Source organism: Physeter macrocephalus, chromosome 7 (assembly GCF_002837175.3).
Source record: "Physeter macrocephalus isolate SW-GA chromosome 7, ASM283717v5, whole genome shotgun sequence".
Taxonomy (NCBI): domain Eukaryota; kingdom Metazoa; phylum Chordata; class Mammalia; order Artiodactyla; family Physeteridae; genus Physeter; species Physeter macrocephalus.
Genome location: NC_041220.1, coordinates 111,611,563 through 111,629,602, shown reverse-complemented (window position 1 = coordinate 111,629,602; position 18,040 = coordinate 111,611,563). Strand labels below are relative to the sequence as shown.

Genomic DNA, 18,040 nt, shown 5'->3' with positions numbered 1-18,040 from the left:
CCACCAGGGAAGCCCAAATTTAATCTTTTAATAACAAAATAAAACCCCAATTTTTAAGCAAAATTTATTTGGCCTTAAGTTATAGTTAAGTACTCCGTTTCTGAAATATGTTAACAAAGTTACAGCTAAGTACTCCTTTTCTGAAATACGTTATCATTCATTGATATGGAAACTGTATGTGTTGATATAATCATGCTAGTGATCACATCAAATAATAAATTTCAATTGCATGGAAATAACCAAGAGAGTTTTCTTAGAGAACTTTTGAATTTATGAATACTGTTATGAAGTCAATATCTCTTGCATGTATATTATATATCTATTTGTTGAAACTTTTTCATGAAGTAGTAAATATGTAAATTACAATGGAAAAAATTGTGATCATTGCTTTTCAATGCCTACTTTCTATTTAACAGTTGCCAATCTTGCATTTCTTTAGGCTGTAAGATAAATTGTTACCTATTAGCAATTCTGTTAAACAAAGAAGTTAATCCCGGAAACAGAAGTTTCAGGAAGTACCTATTGCAGTTACACATGTCAGGTGACATAAAAAACTCAGTGCTGATTAGAGGAAGACAACTAATCATTTATAGAAAGGATTCTGGTAATAGATTAACTAAATAAAATACATACAGTATCAGTCTCAGAGTGGTACAGTGACACTGCCAGAAGGTTGAAGTTCATAACTGTACCAGCTTGAGGGAAGTCTGTGGAGAAAGCATTTTTAAGATTGGAAAAGGTAAGTGACATAGAGCAAATCGGTTGTGATTCCATAATTAATTCTTGAAAAAAAAAAATCACACATCTAATTCAGGAGTAAAAAGAAATCTGAGTGTCTATGGTGCAGCTGACACAGCTGAATGAGTTGGTGAGTTGGGGTCACCTTCAGGGACCCTTAAGGTGAGTGTCTTTTGTATGAGGTATGAGGTTCCTTCAACATGTTCATATTAGCGTCTGGAGTGAGTAGGGTGAGGGGCATCAGAGGACAAGAAAGGCCAGCGGTACATAAAACTTTATAGTTGAAGTACAAGTTATAAGCAAAAATAATAAATATGCAATATTAAATGTCTTTATTTCTGAATCAGCAGATTGAGTACATTTGGCAATTGGCCAGTAGCTCTGCCTTATCAATCTAATGAAAATGATGGATGACCTTAAAATGCTATAAGGGGCTTATGTTCTACACAAAAATAACTACATTTTAGGGGTGCTGTAAATGAAATAGATTCTCCCCAGGTTCTCCTCCCTCCTAACTGAACTGCACAATGTGTTGGCCTTTCCTTTCTTCATTGAGGAGCCAATACTTAACTATGATGAACCATGGAGATGTTTAATTATTTCATAACAGATATTACAAGTAGTTCTCATTTTCATCAAAATGTTGCCTAGTTGTTAAAAAATTAGTAAACAGAAACAGAAGTCTTCCTTTAATATTATTCATGTTTCATAGGACCGAAGCATTCAGGAAGTCAGGAAAGATAATTTTTTGCAGATGCCACTTGTATATTCAAGGGGTGGGGAGGCAGGGAGTGGGGAGGTGCAGAACGTTATTTAAAATGCAAGAAGGGCCATTTCTTCCACTGTACTGTTCCTTCTCCTCCAAGAGTGAATAATTTTCAAATATTGCTGCTACCTTTGTTCCTGAACTGAGAGACCTCAGGACCCCATTCCTAAACCAACTCACCTGTCACATTGATAAGTTAACATATTCCTCCTAAACATGGTTTACACCATCTTCATGTAATTTTTTTTCTAATTTTCCTGCAGTTATTGTTTCCTCCTCCCTTCCTTATCTGTATTTGATTTCTCTCTCCTCTCCCACTGCAAACTACTAGTATTATTTCCATTTTCCCTTTGTCACTGAGGGGTCCCCACTTCAGTGGCGAGCTCCTCCATGCTTTAGACACTAAGAATAAGGGGAAAGCAAATCGAAGTCAATACTTGGGAGTGCTCTCGGCCAGGTAAGAAGTCTTACATTGGGGGAGTGTAGAAGCCTGACTGCTTATGCTGAGCCTTTGTTTACCCACAGCCATGATGGACTCCAGTAAGATGACCATCAACTTGGTCCTCTTTGGCATGACTCAAAGTGGAAAAAGTTCTGCTGGGAACATTCTTCTGGGAAGCACTGACTTCCACAGCAGCTTTGCTCCACGTTCTGTGACCAAAGATTGCAGTCTGGGCCGCAGCTGTCACTTCCACAGCTTCATGCGTCGAGGGGGGCAAGAGGTAACCCTGCAGGTCCAGGTGCTGGACACTCCAGGTTATCCGCACAGCAGGCTGAGCAAGAAGCATGTGAAGCAGGAAGTCAGGGAGGCCCTGGCACATCACTTCGGTCAAGAGGGTCTGCACCTTGCACTGCTGGTCCAGAGGGTGGATGTGCCTCTATGTGAACAGGAAGAATCTTCCCCAGTCCAGATGATCCAGGTAATAAAAAAGAGGCAATTACGCTGATGACATTATTCCCATTTGAAGGACATTATCTTAATAGGAAAAAACTATGAAAAACTGGTTAAAAGAGTAGTTTTAAAGCAAGTTTAAAGCAAGTAGTTTAAAACAAGTGCTGGTCACATAGGAATAATTGGTAAAAATTACTTGATTTTCCCACCAAGAGTCATTTTTACAATTTCCTTTAAAGGAATTCAGTCATTTTGTAACTGGCTCATAGAAAACAAAACAAAACAAAAAAATGAGATACTGAACTTCAGAGGTTAACTAAGTCTCAGACCCCTAAGAACTGTGAATCTGATTGATTGTCAGTGTGGTCTCAGACTATCTGCATCAGAATCAACTGAGCTGTTTGTTAAAAATGCAGATTCATCCAAGCCCTACTGAAAGAGAATGTCAGGAGTAGAGCTTGCCTATCTGTATTTGCATAAACTTGCCATATATTTCTCTAAAACAGTGAAGTTTTAGAACCACTGAACTAAAATACTTACTTGCATCCATTCAACATCAAGGGACAACCTCTTACAGTTTGCCATAAATGGGGCACTACTGTCTGATTCAGTCACTGAACACTGTATTGAGCACCAGTACAGAGCTTAATGATTGGTGAGTAATATATGAGCCCTGGTCTCAAAAAGCTCACAGTCTAGAAGAGACAAATAGATAAACAAGTATAAGACAATGCATTAAGTGCCAAAGTAGGGCAATGTATAACTCCTCAGTGAAGGAGGCATCAACTGAGACCTACACCACGGTAAATATTCAGGGGAGATTTATACTTTATTAACAGGAAAGAAATCAGGAATTTCAGAAGATTTGCTTGTTTCATCATCTGTAGGGTAACTGCTCCATGCCAGCCATGAGAAGATCACAGGGACCTCAGGGTGAACAAAAACAACATATGCCACTTTTGACTAGTGGTTCATCCCTGTTTGTTTGTTCATTTATTCAATTTCTTGACTCTCCAGTCTGAGGCCACCCAAATTTAACTGCTGGACTTGATTAGTATTATTCAGTAGCCTCATTAAGTCACTGAAGTCAGAGAACACATCTCTCCCAGAAGCTTCACAAGTAAACTACATGAAGAATAGAGAGGGCTTCCCTCGTGGCGCAGTGGTTGACAGTCCGCCTGCAGATGCAGGGGACACGGGTTCGTGCCCCGGTCTGGGAAGATCCCACATCTGCGGAGCGGCTAGGCCCGTGAGCCATGGCTGCTGAGCCTGTGCATCCAGAGCCTGTGCCTGGCAACTGGAGAGGCCACAGCAGTGAGAGGCCCGCGTACCACAAAAAAAAAAAAAAAAAAAATAGAGAGTAGACATTTTTAATTCAAAATGAATTTGTATAAATGCTGTTCTTCTTTTGGTCCCATCTCTGATTATGCTCATGCAGAATCTGTTACACTTAGAAAAACAGTATACTTTGCTTTAAAGAAAGATATCTTCCTTTAACTAGTAAAGGTATAAGATTGTTCTAAATGACAGACACACGTTTTTTCAGTAACTGTGCATGTTTCTAAAAAAAAAAAAAAAAGCCATATGTGTAATCACAAGAAACTAGCGGAAAAAATTAGGCTGACAAGAGTATAAAAAAATAATCCTCATCATCTAACTCCTGAAAAATCAAGGACATTCTGTACAAAAGCAAAGAAGAAGAAAAGAAGATGACTGCAATTAAGAAACAATGTGGAATCTAAGAAAGCCCATAAACCACCCCCCAACCAATTAAAGTCTGCATTTCAAACAATATTTCTGGTAGAAATCAAGTGGCGCGGGGGGTGGGGGGGACCTGCAGCCATACAGTCAGTGTAATTTTTAAACACTTTAAAAATTCATTTAAAGTTGCTATAAAATAGACATTTAGCTTAAGCTATAGATGCATGTAACCCACTAAATTCAGTAAATGCATAAATAGTTCTCAAAAACTAACCTGACCCTCTCCATATGTCTCCAGATTTTTCTTTCTGCTAGTCCAGACAGGATATTTTAAGAGACATACATTTTGAAAATAGATTTTTTCCAGTTTTAGGATATAGAACAATATTGTAATTCCCTAATTGTTTTTTATGCAAGTGAATTTGATTCATACATGTCTCTGATCCTTTTAAATGGTATTTGGCATATAGCCTTCTCCTCTTATGGCTGCCTTCCTTATGTCAGTGGCCAATTCAGGAGTTGAAGGCACAGAGGAGATGGGCTAGGGAAAAACTCAGATCCAGAATATTTTTTTCGAGAATAAATAACTTCTGTCTCCCGGGAGAACTCAGCAGCCAAGATTTAGTAATCCTCAGAGGGGCCTCGACCCCTAGGAGGCACTGCATTCCTATTCTGGGCTTATCACCTTGATCTTTGGTTGAAGATTGCCTATGCACAGGCTGGCTGTTTATGACCTTCTTCCTGAAGGTGCCTCAGATACTAGTGGCAACCACCTGGATATGCTCACAGATTGGGAGCAGCTGCAGAATGTCTGAATATTCAACAGGACCAACAGCTGTTAGGAAAGAGCAGGAGCTGCTAAGGTCCTCTGGTTTCAGACACACCCTGGATTTCTCCTTCTTCCTGACTCATGCAAAATGGGGAATAGAACATCTGCCTTCCCCTTTTCCTTTCCCCCTTTCTGGGGGCACTGATGCCTTCCATGGAAGTAGTCTGCAAGGCTAGTGCCAGAGAAGTGACCTCTTCTTTCCTGTACCTCTGTTGTCTCTTTAAATATCTCTCAATTTGTGCTCCAATATTTTACAGAGGGGTTATAAGCTGCCAACTGTGACAACTAAAACAGTTCCTCAAATGATCCCTTTTTCTTTATGTTAGGCCTTCATTAATTTACAGTAAAATGGTGGAGATGTCAGTGAGTCATCTCCCCAAAATTGGGAAATAAAGGGAATGATTCATCTGAATGTTATCTATCATTTTAATTTTTTAAAAAATCCCCCAATAATAGATCAGAGCATCTATAATAAAGTCACCTGAGGGAAAGTGCTAGCATGCAGCCAAAGTGCACCAGGAATTGAATCCAGGAATTGACTAAATTCTTTCCATGATCATGGTATCATGTACATATTATCACTGTATATATTCAGGCTTCAATCATATATTTTAATTTTGAATGAACAACTCAACTGCTGATGTTACAGATGGGTGTACACAGGAAAGGCTCAGAAAGGCCAATGTAAGGCCTGAACATACTAAACAAAGATCATGGGCTTAGGTGTTCTATTGAATTCAGTTGAAAAATAAGCCTGTTAACAGTTCTAGGTATATGACTATAAATGTTACTAAGACTTTCTTGGCTTCAGTTCCTCACTTATAAAATGGGGATAATTTACCTAATTGAAGAGTTCTGAGGGCTATATTTAATAAATGTAATGTGCTTGGCATTGTGCCTGAATTACAGCAGGTTCATAGTAGGTTTGCAGAAAATTGCCATTACTGTTATTGTTTTTATTGCCATCAGCACTACCTAGATTGTGATGAGTACTTATTCAAATGAACTACTAGATATAAGCAACATATTATAGATGTTAAGAGCATGGGTGGAGTAAGTTATACCTGTGTTCAAGTTCTTACTTAGCTACTCGCTTTGTAACCTTGAGTAAGTAACTTCTCTAAACTTCAATCTTTTCATTGGTAAATTGGGAAAGATAATAGTTTATTGGGAAAGATAATAGTTTACTGGGTTACTTTTGGAATTAATGTCATATTAACATAATAGTAAATTAACTCAGACACTGGCACATGGCAAGTGCATAATAAATGTTACCTATGATCATTGTGACTTTATTGTTAGTATTTGTTTTACCCTAAAATTGGGACATATTATTTGTAGCCTTCTTTGGGATTATTTTGATAGGCTTCAGAAGAAAGTAAGAGTGAAATAAAACTTACACGGCCCTGATTTATAGGGACTTCCTTATTTAGAAAAAAATCTGGGAAAAAAATTCACTGGCTTAGTAATGTTAAACTAAGAAGCCCCAATTTAGAGTGAAGGACAGGGGTCCCCTGCCAGTCAAGGAACCTCTGTTACAGGCCCAAGTCTGCCAATAATCAGCTATGTGGCTTTGGCCAAGCCATTTAACATCACAAGGCCTTAATACCCTCATCTGTAAAATAAGGCAATTTTGACAGATGATCTCTAAGGTTGACTATTCTCTAAATCTGATCTAACGAGGCTTATCATTCAGCTTTGGCTCTCTAAGAAGGAAAATGTGGTGCTCTAAGTGGGAAGAGAATAAGGGAATAGCATAAAATATAAAGAATGGTCCTTATTGTCCTCCTGATCCATGATAATGTTTTTCTCAGTTGATGTAATAGTTGGCTTTTTTTAAAGTTTCCCCCTAAAATGTCCAGATGCTATGATTTCATCAACCACAAACAAGTGGGGCAGGGCTGGTGAGGTCCTGGGAAAATGAACGTAATTCCTGGAAAACAGTTTATATCCTAACTAGTTGTCCCAAAAGGACTAGATGGACTCATACCCATTAGCACCATGAAACCAAACAACTCATGATTGATTGTATAATGTCCATCTAGCTTAGTACTATATTTAAATTATTAACACCAGAAACTTACATTAACTTACTTCCTTTTGGATTTTTTATGTGAGGTATCAATCAAATGTGATTATTCTTTCTCTGGATCCATAAAGAATGTTTGGCCACTAACATGATGACTATAAACCAAGTGACACTACTTTCAAATATTCAACTCTTTGCTGGCCAAAAATCAATCTAAAGAATATAAGCTAAATCAACCATTCTCTTCTATTTTTGGCAGCAATTCAAAAGTGCAATTTCTCTCACAGTTTAGGACATGAGCATCCTTTCATAAATAATTATCAACATGTAAAAACTTTGCAGTGGCTGAACACATGGACTTGTAAGTGGTGTCAAGCTTACAAAACTATTATCCTTAGGCGTTTTAACTCATGTTTCCCGAATGATATTATGGCTTAAAATACAGAAGATGTCTGGTGGAGACAAAGAGGCAACATGTTAATGTTACAATACAGAAAGCCAGGAACTAAAAACACACTGTGAATGTTATGCCCTTTAATGCAATAGGTACTAACCTAGCAAGAGGAGAAGTCTATGTTATAATATATAACTCAGGAAGGAACCACTTGAGCCAAACAGTTTATTTAGCATGAATTTTTGTTATGGGATGTTGTAAAAATAGTTAATAATAAATATAGCCCCTGCATCAACCAATACCCAGGGAATAGGTCTGGGGGTAACACTCAAGGGGTTAAGGACAATGGCTATTTATTGACTTGTATTAAACATTTCAATATCCTGACAATCAATATGAATGTATCAATAATGTGCTGAGTGAATACCAGGTCTGGCTCTAAATTTGAGAAACTTCTAGAGACAAGAGTGATGAAGGCTCAATTAGTTGTATAGAAATAAAATCCCAATACTATACAATTCCCAATAATGCTCAATCACTTTCTTTACTTGGTATGTCTTTACTGCCTGAGAACTCCTTTGTTAATTCCTATGCTCAAGGTATCATCACATGCCAGAAACTTTTTCTGACCCCTCCCTTTACCCCCACTTGCCACCTCTCCCATCCAAAACTAGGCTAAATGTTTGCCTCCATACTGCCAATATATTTTCTATCATAACACTTGCGATTACAACAAACTGAAAGTATTTTTTTTCCTTTCTGTCCCTCCTCCTTAGACCTAACTTTAGTTAGTAAACAAGAATCTCCACTAGATATAAGCAGGAAATGTACCTGTCTTGTACCACTCCTTGTTCCCAAAACAAAGTAGATCCTCAATAAGTATTTGCAGAAGGAATAAACCCCCTAGAGTGCTTTTTAAAATTCACATTCCCAAGCTCCACCCCTAAAGATTTTGATGCATTTTTAGCAAGCATCCCAGGTGATTCTGATGTAAATGGCCCAGAAATCTCTATTCCCAGAACCTAAATCTGATACATTTAGCACTTCATTAATTTTTCAACCATTTGGATTAATTTGCTGGGGCTGTGATAAAAAGTATCATTAACTGGCTGGCTTAAGCAACAGAAATTTATTGTCTCTCAGTTCTGGACCCTGGAAGTCTGAAACAGGTGTTAGCAGGGTTAGTTCCTTCTGAGGGCTGTGAGTGAAGGATCTGTCCAAGGATTCTCTCCTTGGCTTATGGATGGCTGTCTTTATGCTCACCTGGTGTTCTCTCTGTATTCATGTCTTTGTCCAAATTTCTGTTTTATAAGGACATATTGGGTTAGAGTCCCACCCTAATGATCTTAATTAATTGCATCTGCAATAACCCTATTTCCAAATAAAGACACTTCTGAGGTACTGGAGGTTAGGACTTCAACATATCAATTTGGAGAAAGGGGTTACAATTCAACCCACAACATGGTTTATTTATTTTGCAATTCTCTGACTTCTCTCTCCCAAGAGATGTGTTGGAGTATATAGAATATACGACAAACTCTGAAGAGGTCTGGTAATTTTGCTATGTCACTATTAGCTAAAATGTGATGTTGACATTGCACATATACTTTGATTTATAAAAGAGCTATGTCCTTTAAAGGTTGGGTTAAAGTTTTGCTAATTTGCGTTTTAAAGGCACATAAGTATATGCCAATTAAAGTACTTCTTTGAAAAATTCTTTTGTAAAATTCAGAATCTTTCTGTTTAAATAATTATTCCCTAATGTACTGATCTGGAAATGTCTGAGGATTTTCTTGAAGCAGGGCATTTCAGGAGAACTAGAAATATACAATTATTCTATGGTATAAACATACACATTTTGAACAGATATGAGCAAAAATTTTGGACCTATACCTTGAGAGAGTCCCTCTGAATACAAAATAGAAAGTGCAGATTACAGGCGAATTTGTGATAATGAACTAGAGTAGAAAAGTTTTACAGAAAGTACAGTTTTGTGTCCAAAAGATTAAATTTCAAAATTGAGGAATCAAAATTAATAAATAAAACCCTAAACCTTCTATTTGAGATGATGGTGAGGGTCTAAATTCCAAATTAATACAACATATTTATTGAGAGTTTACAACGTATTAGAGGCTTTGATTGATATAGAAAGACATAGACTTTGCCTTCAAAGAGGTCATGGCCAAGTTATAGAAATAAATGTGAAAATGAATAGCTCTGATAAAAGTCAGACTGTGTTAGGAGTTATAACTGGTAACCACAGTCTTGAGATATTTCTAATTTAAATATATTGTCCCACAGTTCCTGTATTTTCATATTCGATTTACAAGTCCTGATTCTTCCTTCCTCCCTCCTTCCCTTCCTCTTTCTTCCTGCCTTCCTTTTACTTTCTTTCCCGCTTTCTTTCCCTCTTCTCCCTTTCAATCTTTTTTCAGTTGTTCAATATTATAAATATGAATCCTATATTCATTCAAAACAGTTTCCCAAACTGCCATTCAATTTTTTCAAGATTTTTATAAACTAGAGTTTGTGCTAATGCCTCTCTCTGTTTGTACTCAACCTCTTTATACATCAGTTTCTCCATATCATAATGGTATCTCCCACAAATCACCATGTTGAGCTTCAAAAGAGATAAAGTATGTAAAGCGCTTAGCATAATATCCGGCACTAAATATTAGTTTTTCTCCTTTTTTTCTTTTAATTATTAGATGTTCTAGATATTTCTTGTTATGTTTATTCCTAAGCATTTAATACTTCTCTTGCTATTAAAAACTAGTAGCAGCTTTGGAAATATTTTTGTTATGGGAGTGTTTGGAATGGAAGGAATTTTACTGTCACATTGTTATGATTTCACATAACTTTGGAAATATTCAAAAGTTAAATGGTTATTTCTAGATGCCTTTCATATTGCGTGAGCAATCTGCCATGTGCTATTACTTCTGCTTTATATCAGCTCATTTTCACTAATCAAACAAGAATTTATTACATAACCAACTTCTACATATTACTAAACAAAGGAATACCGGTCTGCAGTGTTTTTAACCCACATTAGAGGAAGTCACCCGATAAATTGGGTTTGATTCCAGGTATGTGAAGAGGATGCGAGTCACAGTAGTATTTTGTAGTTGCTCCAAATTACCAAATGTAGTTTGATCTTAGCATTTCCATTACATGTCATCTGATTAATTGACAGATTGTAACCAGATTATGTAATTATAAATCCTTAGAAAATGCTTTCAGTGATGATGATAACACAACATTCCTACAGAAAGAGATAAAACAATTCCCTTGGGCAAGGTGCTCTCACAAAGGAATTCAGTGGTTCTAAAAGATTCAGGTTGACAGGCAAGTATAAATGACTGCTGAATGTTGCAAATGTAATTAAATCATATGCAGCATTGATAATATGCAGTTTTGAGGTTGTATATACATAAATTATAACAACAAGATAAAATGGAGAACTAAAGCCTTTTTTTAAAGAAAGCCCACCCATCTCTGTCCATTTGCTTACATTACTTGACCCCATCATCATTTCCATTATCTATTCCAGCTTTTAGAAACATAATGAGGTACAGATCTGTTGACTGTGTTAAACCATAATAACTCCTCAGCTCTTCTTTGAGAAATATAGTCCAAGGCAAATAGCCATTTAACTTCTCTCTTTCAGGAACTTCTGGGACATGCTTGGAAGAATTACACTGCCATTCTTTTCACCCATGCAGAAAAAATAGAAGAGGCTGGGTTCAATGAAGATGAATACTTACATGAGGCCTCTGATACACTGCTAACCCTACTAAATTCTATTCAGCACAGATATATTTTCCAGTATAAAAAAGGAAACTCACTTAATGAACAAAGACTAAAAATCTTAGAAAGAATAGTAGAATTTATAAAAGAAAATTGTTACCAAGTTCTTACCTTTAAATGAGATTTAGGTGAAAGGAAAAGGGCTTTGGGTTTTAGAGTCAGCAGCCTGGTTTCAAAAGTGCCTTTGTTAGCATGAATGTGGACCATCAGAATTTCCATGTGCTGCCAGCGAGAGTGTACATTGGTAAAACCACTTTGGAAAACTGTTTGGCAATTCAAAATAAGATTTCTAAGGCAAATCCTATGACACAATAATTACACTTTGAAGTATATATCCAACAAAAATGTACACATTTGTGCACTAAGAGACATGTATGTACAAGAATGTTCGTAACAGTACTATTCATAATAGCTAAAAACTGGAAATTATCCAAATGTCTACTAAGAGTAAAACGGATAAGCAAACTGTGGTATATTTAAACAATGAAATATTATACAGTAATGAGAATGAGCAAACTACAACTGCATGTAACAAGATCAATGAATTACCCAAACATAATGTTGAAAGAAAGAATCCAGACATAAAAGAATACATACTCTATGATTCCATTTGTATACATTTCAAAAACAGTCAAAACTAATGTAATTTTAACTATTTTGACATGAGAAGTGCTGGAAGTCAAGTTACCCTTGGTGGGGTGCGGGGGATAGTGAGTGAAAGCACACACCGGGGCGGCTTCTCAGATTCCAGTAATGTTCTATTTCTTGATCTGGATGTTGGTTTCACAGAGTGTGTTCCCATTGGGAAAATTCGACAATTAAACACTTTTGACTTACCAACTGTTTACTATATATGTTATACCTAAATAAAAGCTAAAAATGAATAAATTATTATCCATATTTTCAAAACTTGCTCCACTGCTTACTTGATCCTAAAAAATTAAACTTGTAAAGGCCTGTTCCTCATGTGAGATACCTACTTCATATTTACTGTAATGATGAAACAACTTAGCACATATAGACGCTCAGTAAATGTTAACTTCCTCTTCCACTTTCATATAACCCCTGGTTCCTATTAAGGCTTGGAAATACAGGTAAAAGCTCAGAGCTGAACTCTGCAGCAGAAATAACCGTTAACAATTGTAGTAACCAAATATGAATAAAGCTTGACTGAAAAAGAGGCTTCCAGTCTACCTCGGAAGGTCGGTCAATTTGGATTAGTAGAGAGATCCAGGATAATCTCAAAGGCAGCAGTGAGGATTGAAGGAAATTAATTCTAGTCAATCGTAACAGCCAAGTCCGTCAACAAGTCAGCATCAGATCACCCTCAGGTTTAACATGGCACATGAGCATTATCATTTATAAGATTCTTTCCTAAGGTAGTCCCCAACTTACAAACAGCTTGTTTTCATAAAGTTAATTTGTAAATTGCTTTTTTAGTGTGCATTATACTTTATTTTCCATTAAAAACAGGATTACAGCTCGTGGTTGTTCTCCCAGACTAATCCTCAAAAGTGTACCTAAAGTTTAATATTACGTGAACTTCTAGTACAAATTTATAAAGTATTTCTAAGGGAAAGCATAATACAAATTCCAACTTGAAACAACATCTCTATTTCTCTGCATGGTCCCCGTCTATCACTGTGGGTCCAGGATTGTAAAGTGGGAGCCTCAACAATTGGGCTGAGTTTTGGAAGTTAAGTAAAAATGGACCCTTCCCCAGGGGTTAGTGGCTTGGAGACAGAAAGTTGAAGTTGAGAAGGTGAAACTGCAGTGCCTAGTGAAGAGTGGAAAATTCATGTTCTGAGTTCTTCATGTTCTTCATTCATGTGATGTCAGCTAACTCTTTACAGAACACAAATACTAGTTAGCTAAAGGAAAGATATATTGTGCAGAATCATTAAGGATTCAAGATCTCTGAGGCTGGCCTAGTTTTTTTTTTTTTTTTTTTTTTTTGCCGTACACGGGCCTCTCACTGTTGTGGCCTCTCCCGTTGCGGAGCACAGGCTCCGGACGCGCAGGCCCAGTGGCCGTGGCTCACGGGCCCAGCCGCTCCGTGGCATGTGGGATCTTCCCGGACCGGGGCACAAACCCGTGTCCCCTGCATCGGCAGGTGGAATCTCAACCACTGGGGCACCAGGGAAGCCCAGCCTAGTTTTAATGATTAACAGAGCAAAGGTACTTCTAGTTTCAAAGAGGAAGACTTCTGTGATGTTTTTCCCTGAATTATTTATTTTTAAATTTGTATATATATATTTTACATAAATCTCTGAATGTGATATTACATATTTGACTTTTCTTTAGTCATCTTATATTTTGCTTTTCTCAGAAACAATTTATGTAACTATTCCTCTATTGATATGCATTCCAGTTTTCTGCCGACAACTATTCTTGTACATATTTTTTAATATAATATTGATTTTTTTTCTGTTAAGTTATATTCCCAAGAGTGGGATTTCTCAGTTGAAGTATATTTACACTTTAATTTTAATATATCTTACTCAATTTCTTTTCATACGTGTGGCAACAAACTTAATTTTCAACAACGTTTGAGAACCCTTTCCTATATTCTTGTCATCAGTGTTATCATCTTACACTCCCATTGCTAACACCAGTTTGGTAAATGTAAAACTGTATCTTACTTACTGTTTACCTTAATTTGCATTTCCCGGACTACTCCCTAACTGGAGCATTTTTATAAGCATGTTGGTCATTTAGATTTACTCTTCTATGAACTGCCTCTTCACATTATCTTTTTTTGTCATTTACTATTGGATCACTTCATACAAAGTTTCTTTGCTTGACAAAAACTTTAGTCTGGCTCCTGAACCTTCTCCTAGGCCCATCTGTGCTTAATTTAGTTTTGGCAAGAACCCTGCTAAGTCAGTTTACCAGAACCCTTTACCTTCAATATCTGATCAGGTTCCTTGTCTAACCACCCTGGCCTCTCTCCAGCAAAGATTCTGTTAGTCGGGTTTACCCAGAATCCCTGTGACCCTTCGTTCCCTCTTGGTAATTTTCCATCCAATGCACCCTGCTCCTTGGCTATAAATTCTCACTTGCCCATGCTGTATTCAGAGTTGAGCCCAATCTTTCTCCCTCACAGTAAATTCCCATTTGAGTGGTCCCTATACCTATCTTGATGGTCCTGAATAAAGTCTGCCTTATCATCTTTAACAAGTGTCACTGAGTATTTTTTCTTTAATACTTCCTGCTTGCTAAATCTGAAGAGCTCTACATACATTACAAATATTAGTCCTCTGCCTTTCAGGTTGCAAATTTTTTTCAATTCTGTTATTTATCCTTCAGTTTTGGTTATGGTAACTTTTGCCAAAATAAATGTGAATTTTCTTACAGTTATATATTTTTATGTACAATGTACAAAATTGGGATTTAGTTTCATTTCCTTTTAGATGGGTAACCAATTATATCTATTCTATTTATTAAATAATTAATAACTTTCCTATTGAGATAGGTAGATAGGTATATAAATATATATCTTCTTTATTTCTGGATCTATTCTGGATTCTTAATTCTTTTTCATTATCTATTTGATTTATATCACTATTAATACCATAATGATTTAATTTGAATGGTTCTATATTCTTCCTTGATATCTAGGATGGCAAGCTTCCCTTGGTCTTCTTTTCTCAACATATTTTCTGGCTACTCCCAGTCATTCATTTATATACATTATTTCAGACCTAATTTTGTCTAATTTCAAAAGAAAATTCTTTGAATTTATGACAAAGGACATTTTGTAATATTAAAATCCTCCCATGCAAGCATACAGGATGTTTCTCCACCTTATGTTTATTATTTTTTTATATTACTGTATTTCTTACATTTTTCTTTTCCTTCGTTTTGCTAATTTGATAAAGTTGCTATTCAGTTTTTCTTATTGATAATTTGGACATTCTACTCTAATTAATACCCATTAAGAATTAATGGGTATTAATACCCATAAATTAATACCCATTAATACCCATTAAGAATTATTTCCTTGTCCCCAAATTCAGAATGAAGTACATACTTCTCTACCATTGTTTGATAATAAAGTAGAACTCTTTCCCCACTGCATTACCCCCTCAACTATTTAAATAAGACCTTTAGAACACTTTCATTTCCTCCCTATCCTTTTCTCCTTACCCCATCTTCCCTATGGAAGATGGAATGTTTGGAATGTTTTTCCTTTCTCCTTATTACTAGATTTTGCTAAGAGAGTTAATTATTTCCTCTTACAGATCAACGCTTATGTTTCAAAAGTCCCTTCTTACCATTTACATTGAGCATTCCTGGTAGTTTATCATTATCTCTTTTACTTAATATACAAATATTAGAAGGTCCATTCCTCACCATTATCTTCCCCCATCTTTCTAGTTAGTGCGTTTTCCTAATACATTCTGCATTCTAGTGTAGTACCCCAGAGGCATTAATTCCAGATGTGGTCTTCCATGAACCACTATGCAATAGCAATTCTAGCTCCTCATAATAATCAGCATAGTGGATGTAGGGAAATAATTTGTTAGTTGGTAATGGGGTAGTTAAACCATAAGGATAGCAAGGCACTGTAGCGAACATCTACCTGAAGCTGGTTGTTCAGCTTTTTCTGGATGACGTCACATGTATATCAAATTGAATAAACTCACCATTACTAGAGATATTTACAACTTGCAACAAACCATGTGATCAGAATTAGCTCTAGGTAAAATAAATGATGTCCAGAAAGTTCATCTTTGGCATCCTGCCACCTTTCCTATTAGACTCTATAATTTGCACTCTTTCCTCACATCCCTCCAGGTGCCCTTCTGTATACTATTCTCACCTGGAAGACAAAAATCTCTACTAAACTTTGTATTTGAAAACGCTTTGAACATCTTAGATGATTGGAAGATAGTATACATGATACTTTTGTGCAGCTAGGGTTGGAGCCTCATTAGTACATACTATCCTGGGAAATTAGTAATTCATCTCTAATACTAACTAGTTCTGACCTTTACTAGGTTGGTTCATCTAGATAACATTACCTCAATCGGCAATTTCAGACTTTCTTTTTGTAGTTATGTTTATCTACACTCTGCCTTTTTAAATAAGAATTTGTTTAGGTTTTCTCTTCTATTGATTTTCAAGCATATCACAATTCTTTTACAAAAGGCTATTTTTAAGTGGCATTGCTATTTCCCATATTCTCACTCAAACTTTATTTAAAAGATAAGTTTCTTTTCACAAGCATCAGAAGTTTTTATTGTCAATTCATATGCTTTAAGAGAAAATGTTATCCTTTCACATGAAAACTGAAAGTTATCGAAAAAGTTTCTACCAAAATCATTCTCTTTTGCTAAACTTATTAAAAGTGACTTTCAATTTGCATTTTTCATTAATCTTTTTCAAAGAGAAATCAAATTGTGGTGTTGATTTTGGATGACTCCTGCACTGTTCTTTCCAAATTCCCCAGGTGTGAAAAGCTGAGTGGGGTTTTAAATTAACAAGTATCAGCCAAATATCTTAGGGCTGAAAAGTTAAGTGGATGCTTATATTGAGAGCGGTTCTCTACTGGGATGTATGATATTCTAACGAGGCCATTTACAAAAACAAATGTAAAACTTTGTCAGAGCAGCCTTGATGTGAAGGCTCATCACGTGAATGCCACTGAAGAAATGAGCAGACATTAATAACTGCTATTTGAACAATTCTGTATGCATTATGTAGCAATAGGATAGTCAAGAAGAGTAGTTAGCCTTTTCATTTAAAAGGATTATTCTTTTTTCTTGCAATTATGGAGCCCCAGGTTTGTTTCTGCTGCTGTTGCTAAGGACAATAGCCTGCCAGATAGGAAATGATGTTGATGAAGACATAAAATAACACATACACGCATATTTTACTCAAAAATCCAGAGAACTGGGAATAGGGTATGTTAGGAAGGGGGTGGGAGTAACGAAGGGGAAGGGAAAAAACCAAACAAGGGAATACATAAGGGTGAAAAAATATAAAATACAATAATTAATTCATACTCTGAAATTCCAGATGGCTCACTTTCAAACTAACAATTATTTCATTGTTCTGGGTCCTTTCTCTAATTTTTTTTTAGTTATACTCCTATGAATTATCTCTGCCAAAACTCATCCAAAGTTAGAACCGTAACTATAAGAAGTACGATAAGCAACAACGTAAATATAAATTACTAATTTTTTTCCATTCCAAAAAGTTGGTATCTGAAGAAGATCCAGTTTTGTATAGAGGCATATTAGCCATTAGCAACTATCTTTCTTTTCATTATTATTGTAAAACTTTGGGTTGTCACCCAAAAAGCACTACCAATGTGTATAACTATAGAGGTGTTCCTAGTTTAAATACAAACTTTTTCTACCTATCTATCTATCTATCCATCTATTTATCTATCTAGAAGTTAGTGACATCCTTCATAAGTAGACTTCTGGGATAGACTGTCATTACAGAAGCAGTGCCCTCAACAAGAGTGTACTCAAAGAATCAAGGCACGTACATGGTTCTTTAGAAAGGCAACAGTTGCCAGCAGCGGCAGCCTAGTTTTGCCAAGTGATTCTTCGTAAGAATTTCCTCAGCAAAAAGAAAAAACTTGATAAATTCTCTTTGTAACCACTCCAAAGGAGTGTTCAATGACCTCCTCTCTTCCTTTAAAATCGCTTAAATACTCCACTAAAGGAGCTGCCTTAATCTCCTTACATGAACTACTGAAGTTTAGGGTTTTTAAATTTCTTATTATCTTTCCCTACAGTTTAAACAAAGAGAAGTTAAATTCTCATTCAAATAAAAGAAACCACATGACTATTTGAGAAAGAAAGCATATTGTAATGGAGAAAAGCAGAATATTAGTAAAATCTAGGTTTTGGCTAGTTATACCTTAG

The 18,040-nt window shown here is 36.2% G+C and overlaps 1 protein-coding gene across 1 annotated transcript; it reads left to right on the top strand.

Annotated features, from left to right (window-relative positions):
• The first annotated feature begins 874 nt into the window (after positions 1 to 874).
• Positions 875 to 11,374, top strand: GIMD1 (GIMAP family P-loop NTPase domain containing 1). Its single transcript, XM_024119220.2, has 2 exons — positions 875 to 2,424; positions 11,017 to 11,374. The coding sequence occupies exons 1-2, from the start codon at positions 2,005 to 2,007 to the stop codon at positions 11,275 to 11,277; spliced, it is 681 nt and encodes a 226-aa protein (XP_023974988.1). The 5' UTR covers positions 875 to 2,004; the 3' UTR covers positions 11,278 to 11,374.
• Positions 11,375 to 18,040: the final 6,666 nt, after the last annotated feature.

What these genes read in the sequence shown, in the direction of transcription:
- GIMD1 (XM_024119220.2), top strand. Translation starts at nt 2,005, where the DNA reads ATGCTGAGCCTTTGTTTACCCACAGCCATGATGGACTCCAGTAAGATG. An exon ending in CCCCAGTCCAGATGATCCAG is followed by an intron (nt 2,425 to 11,016) that starts GTAATAAAAAAG and finishes TCTCTCTTTCAG; the next exon opens with GAACTTCTGGGACATGCTTG.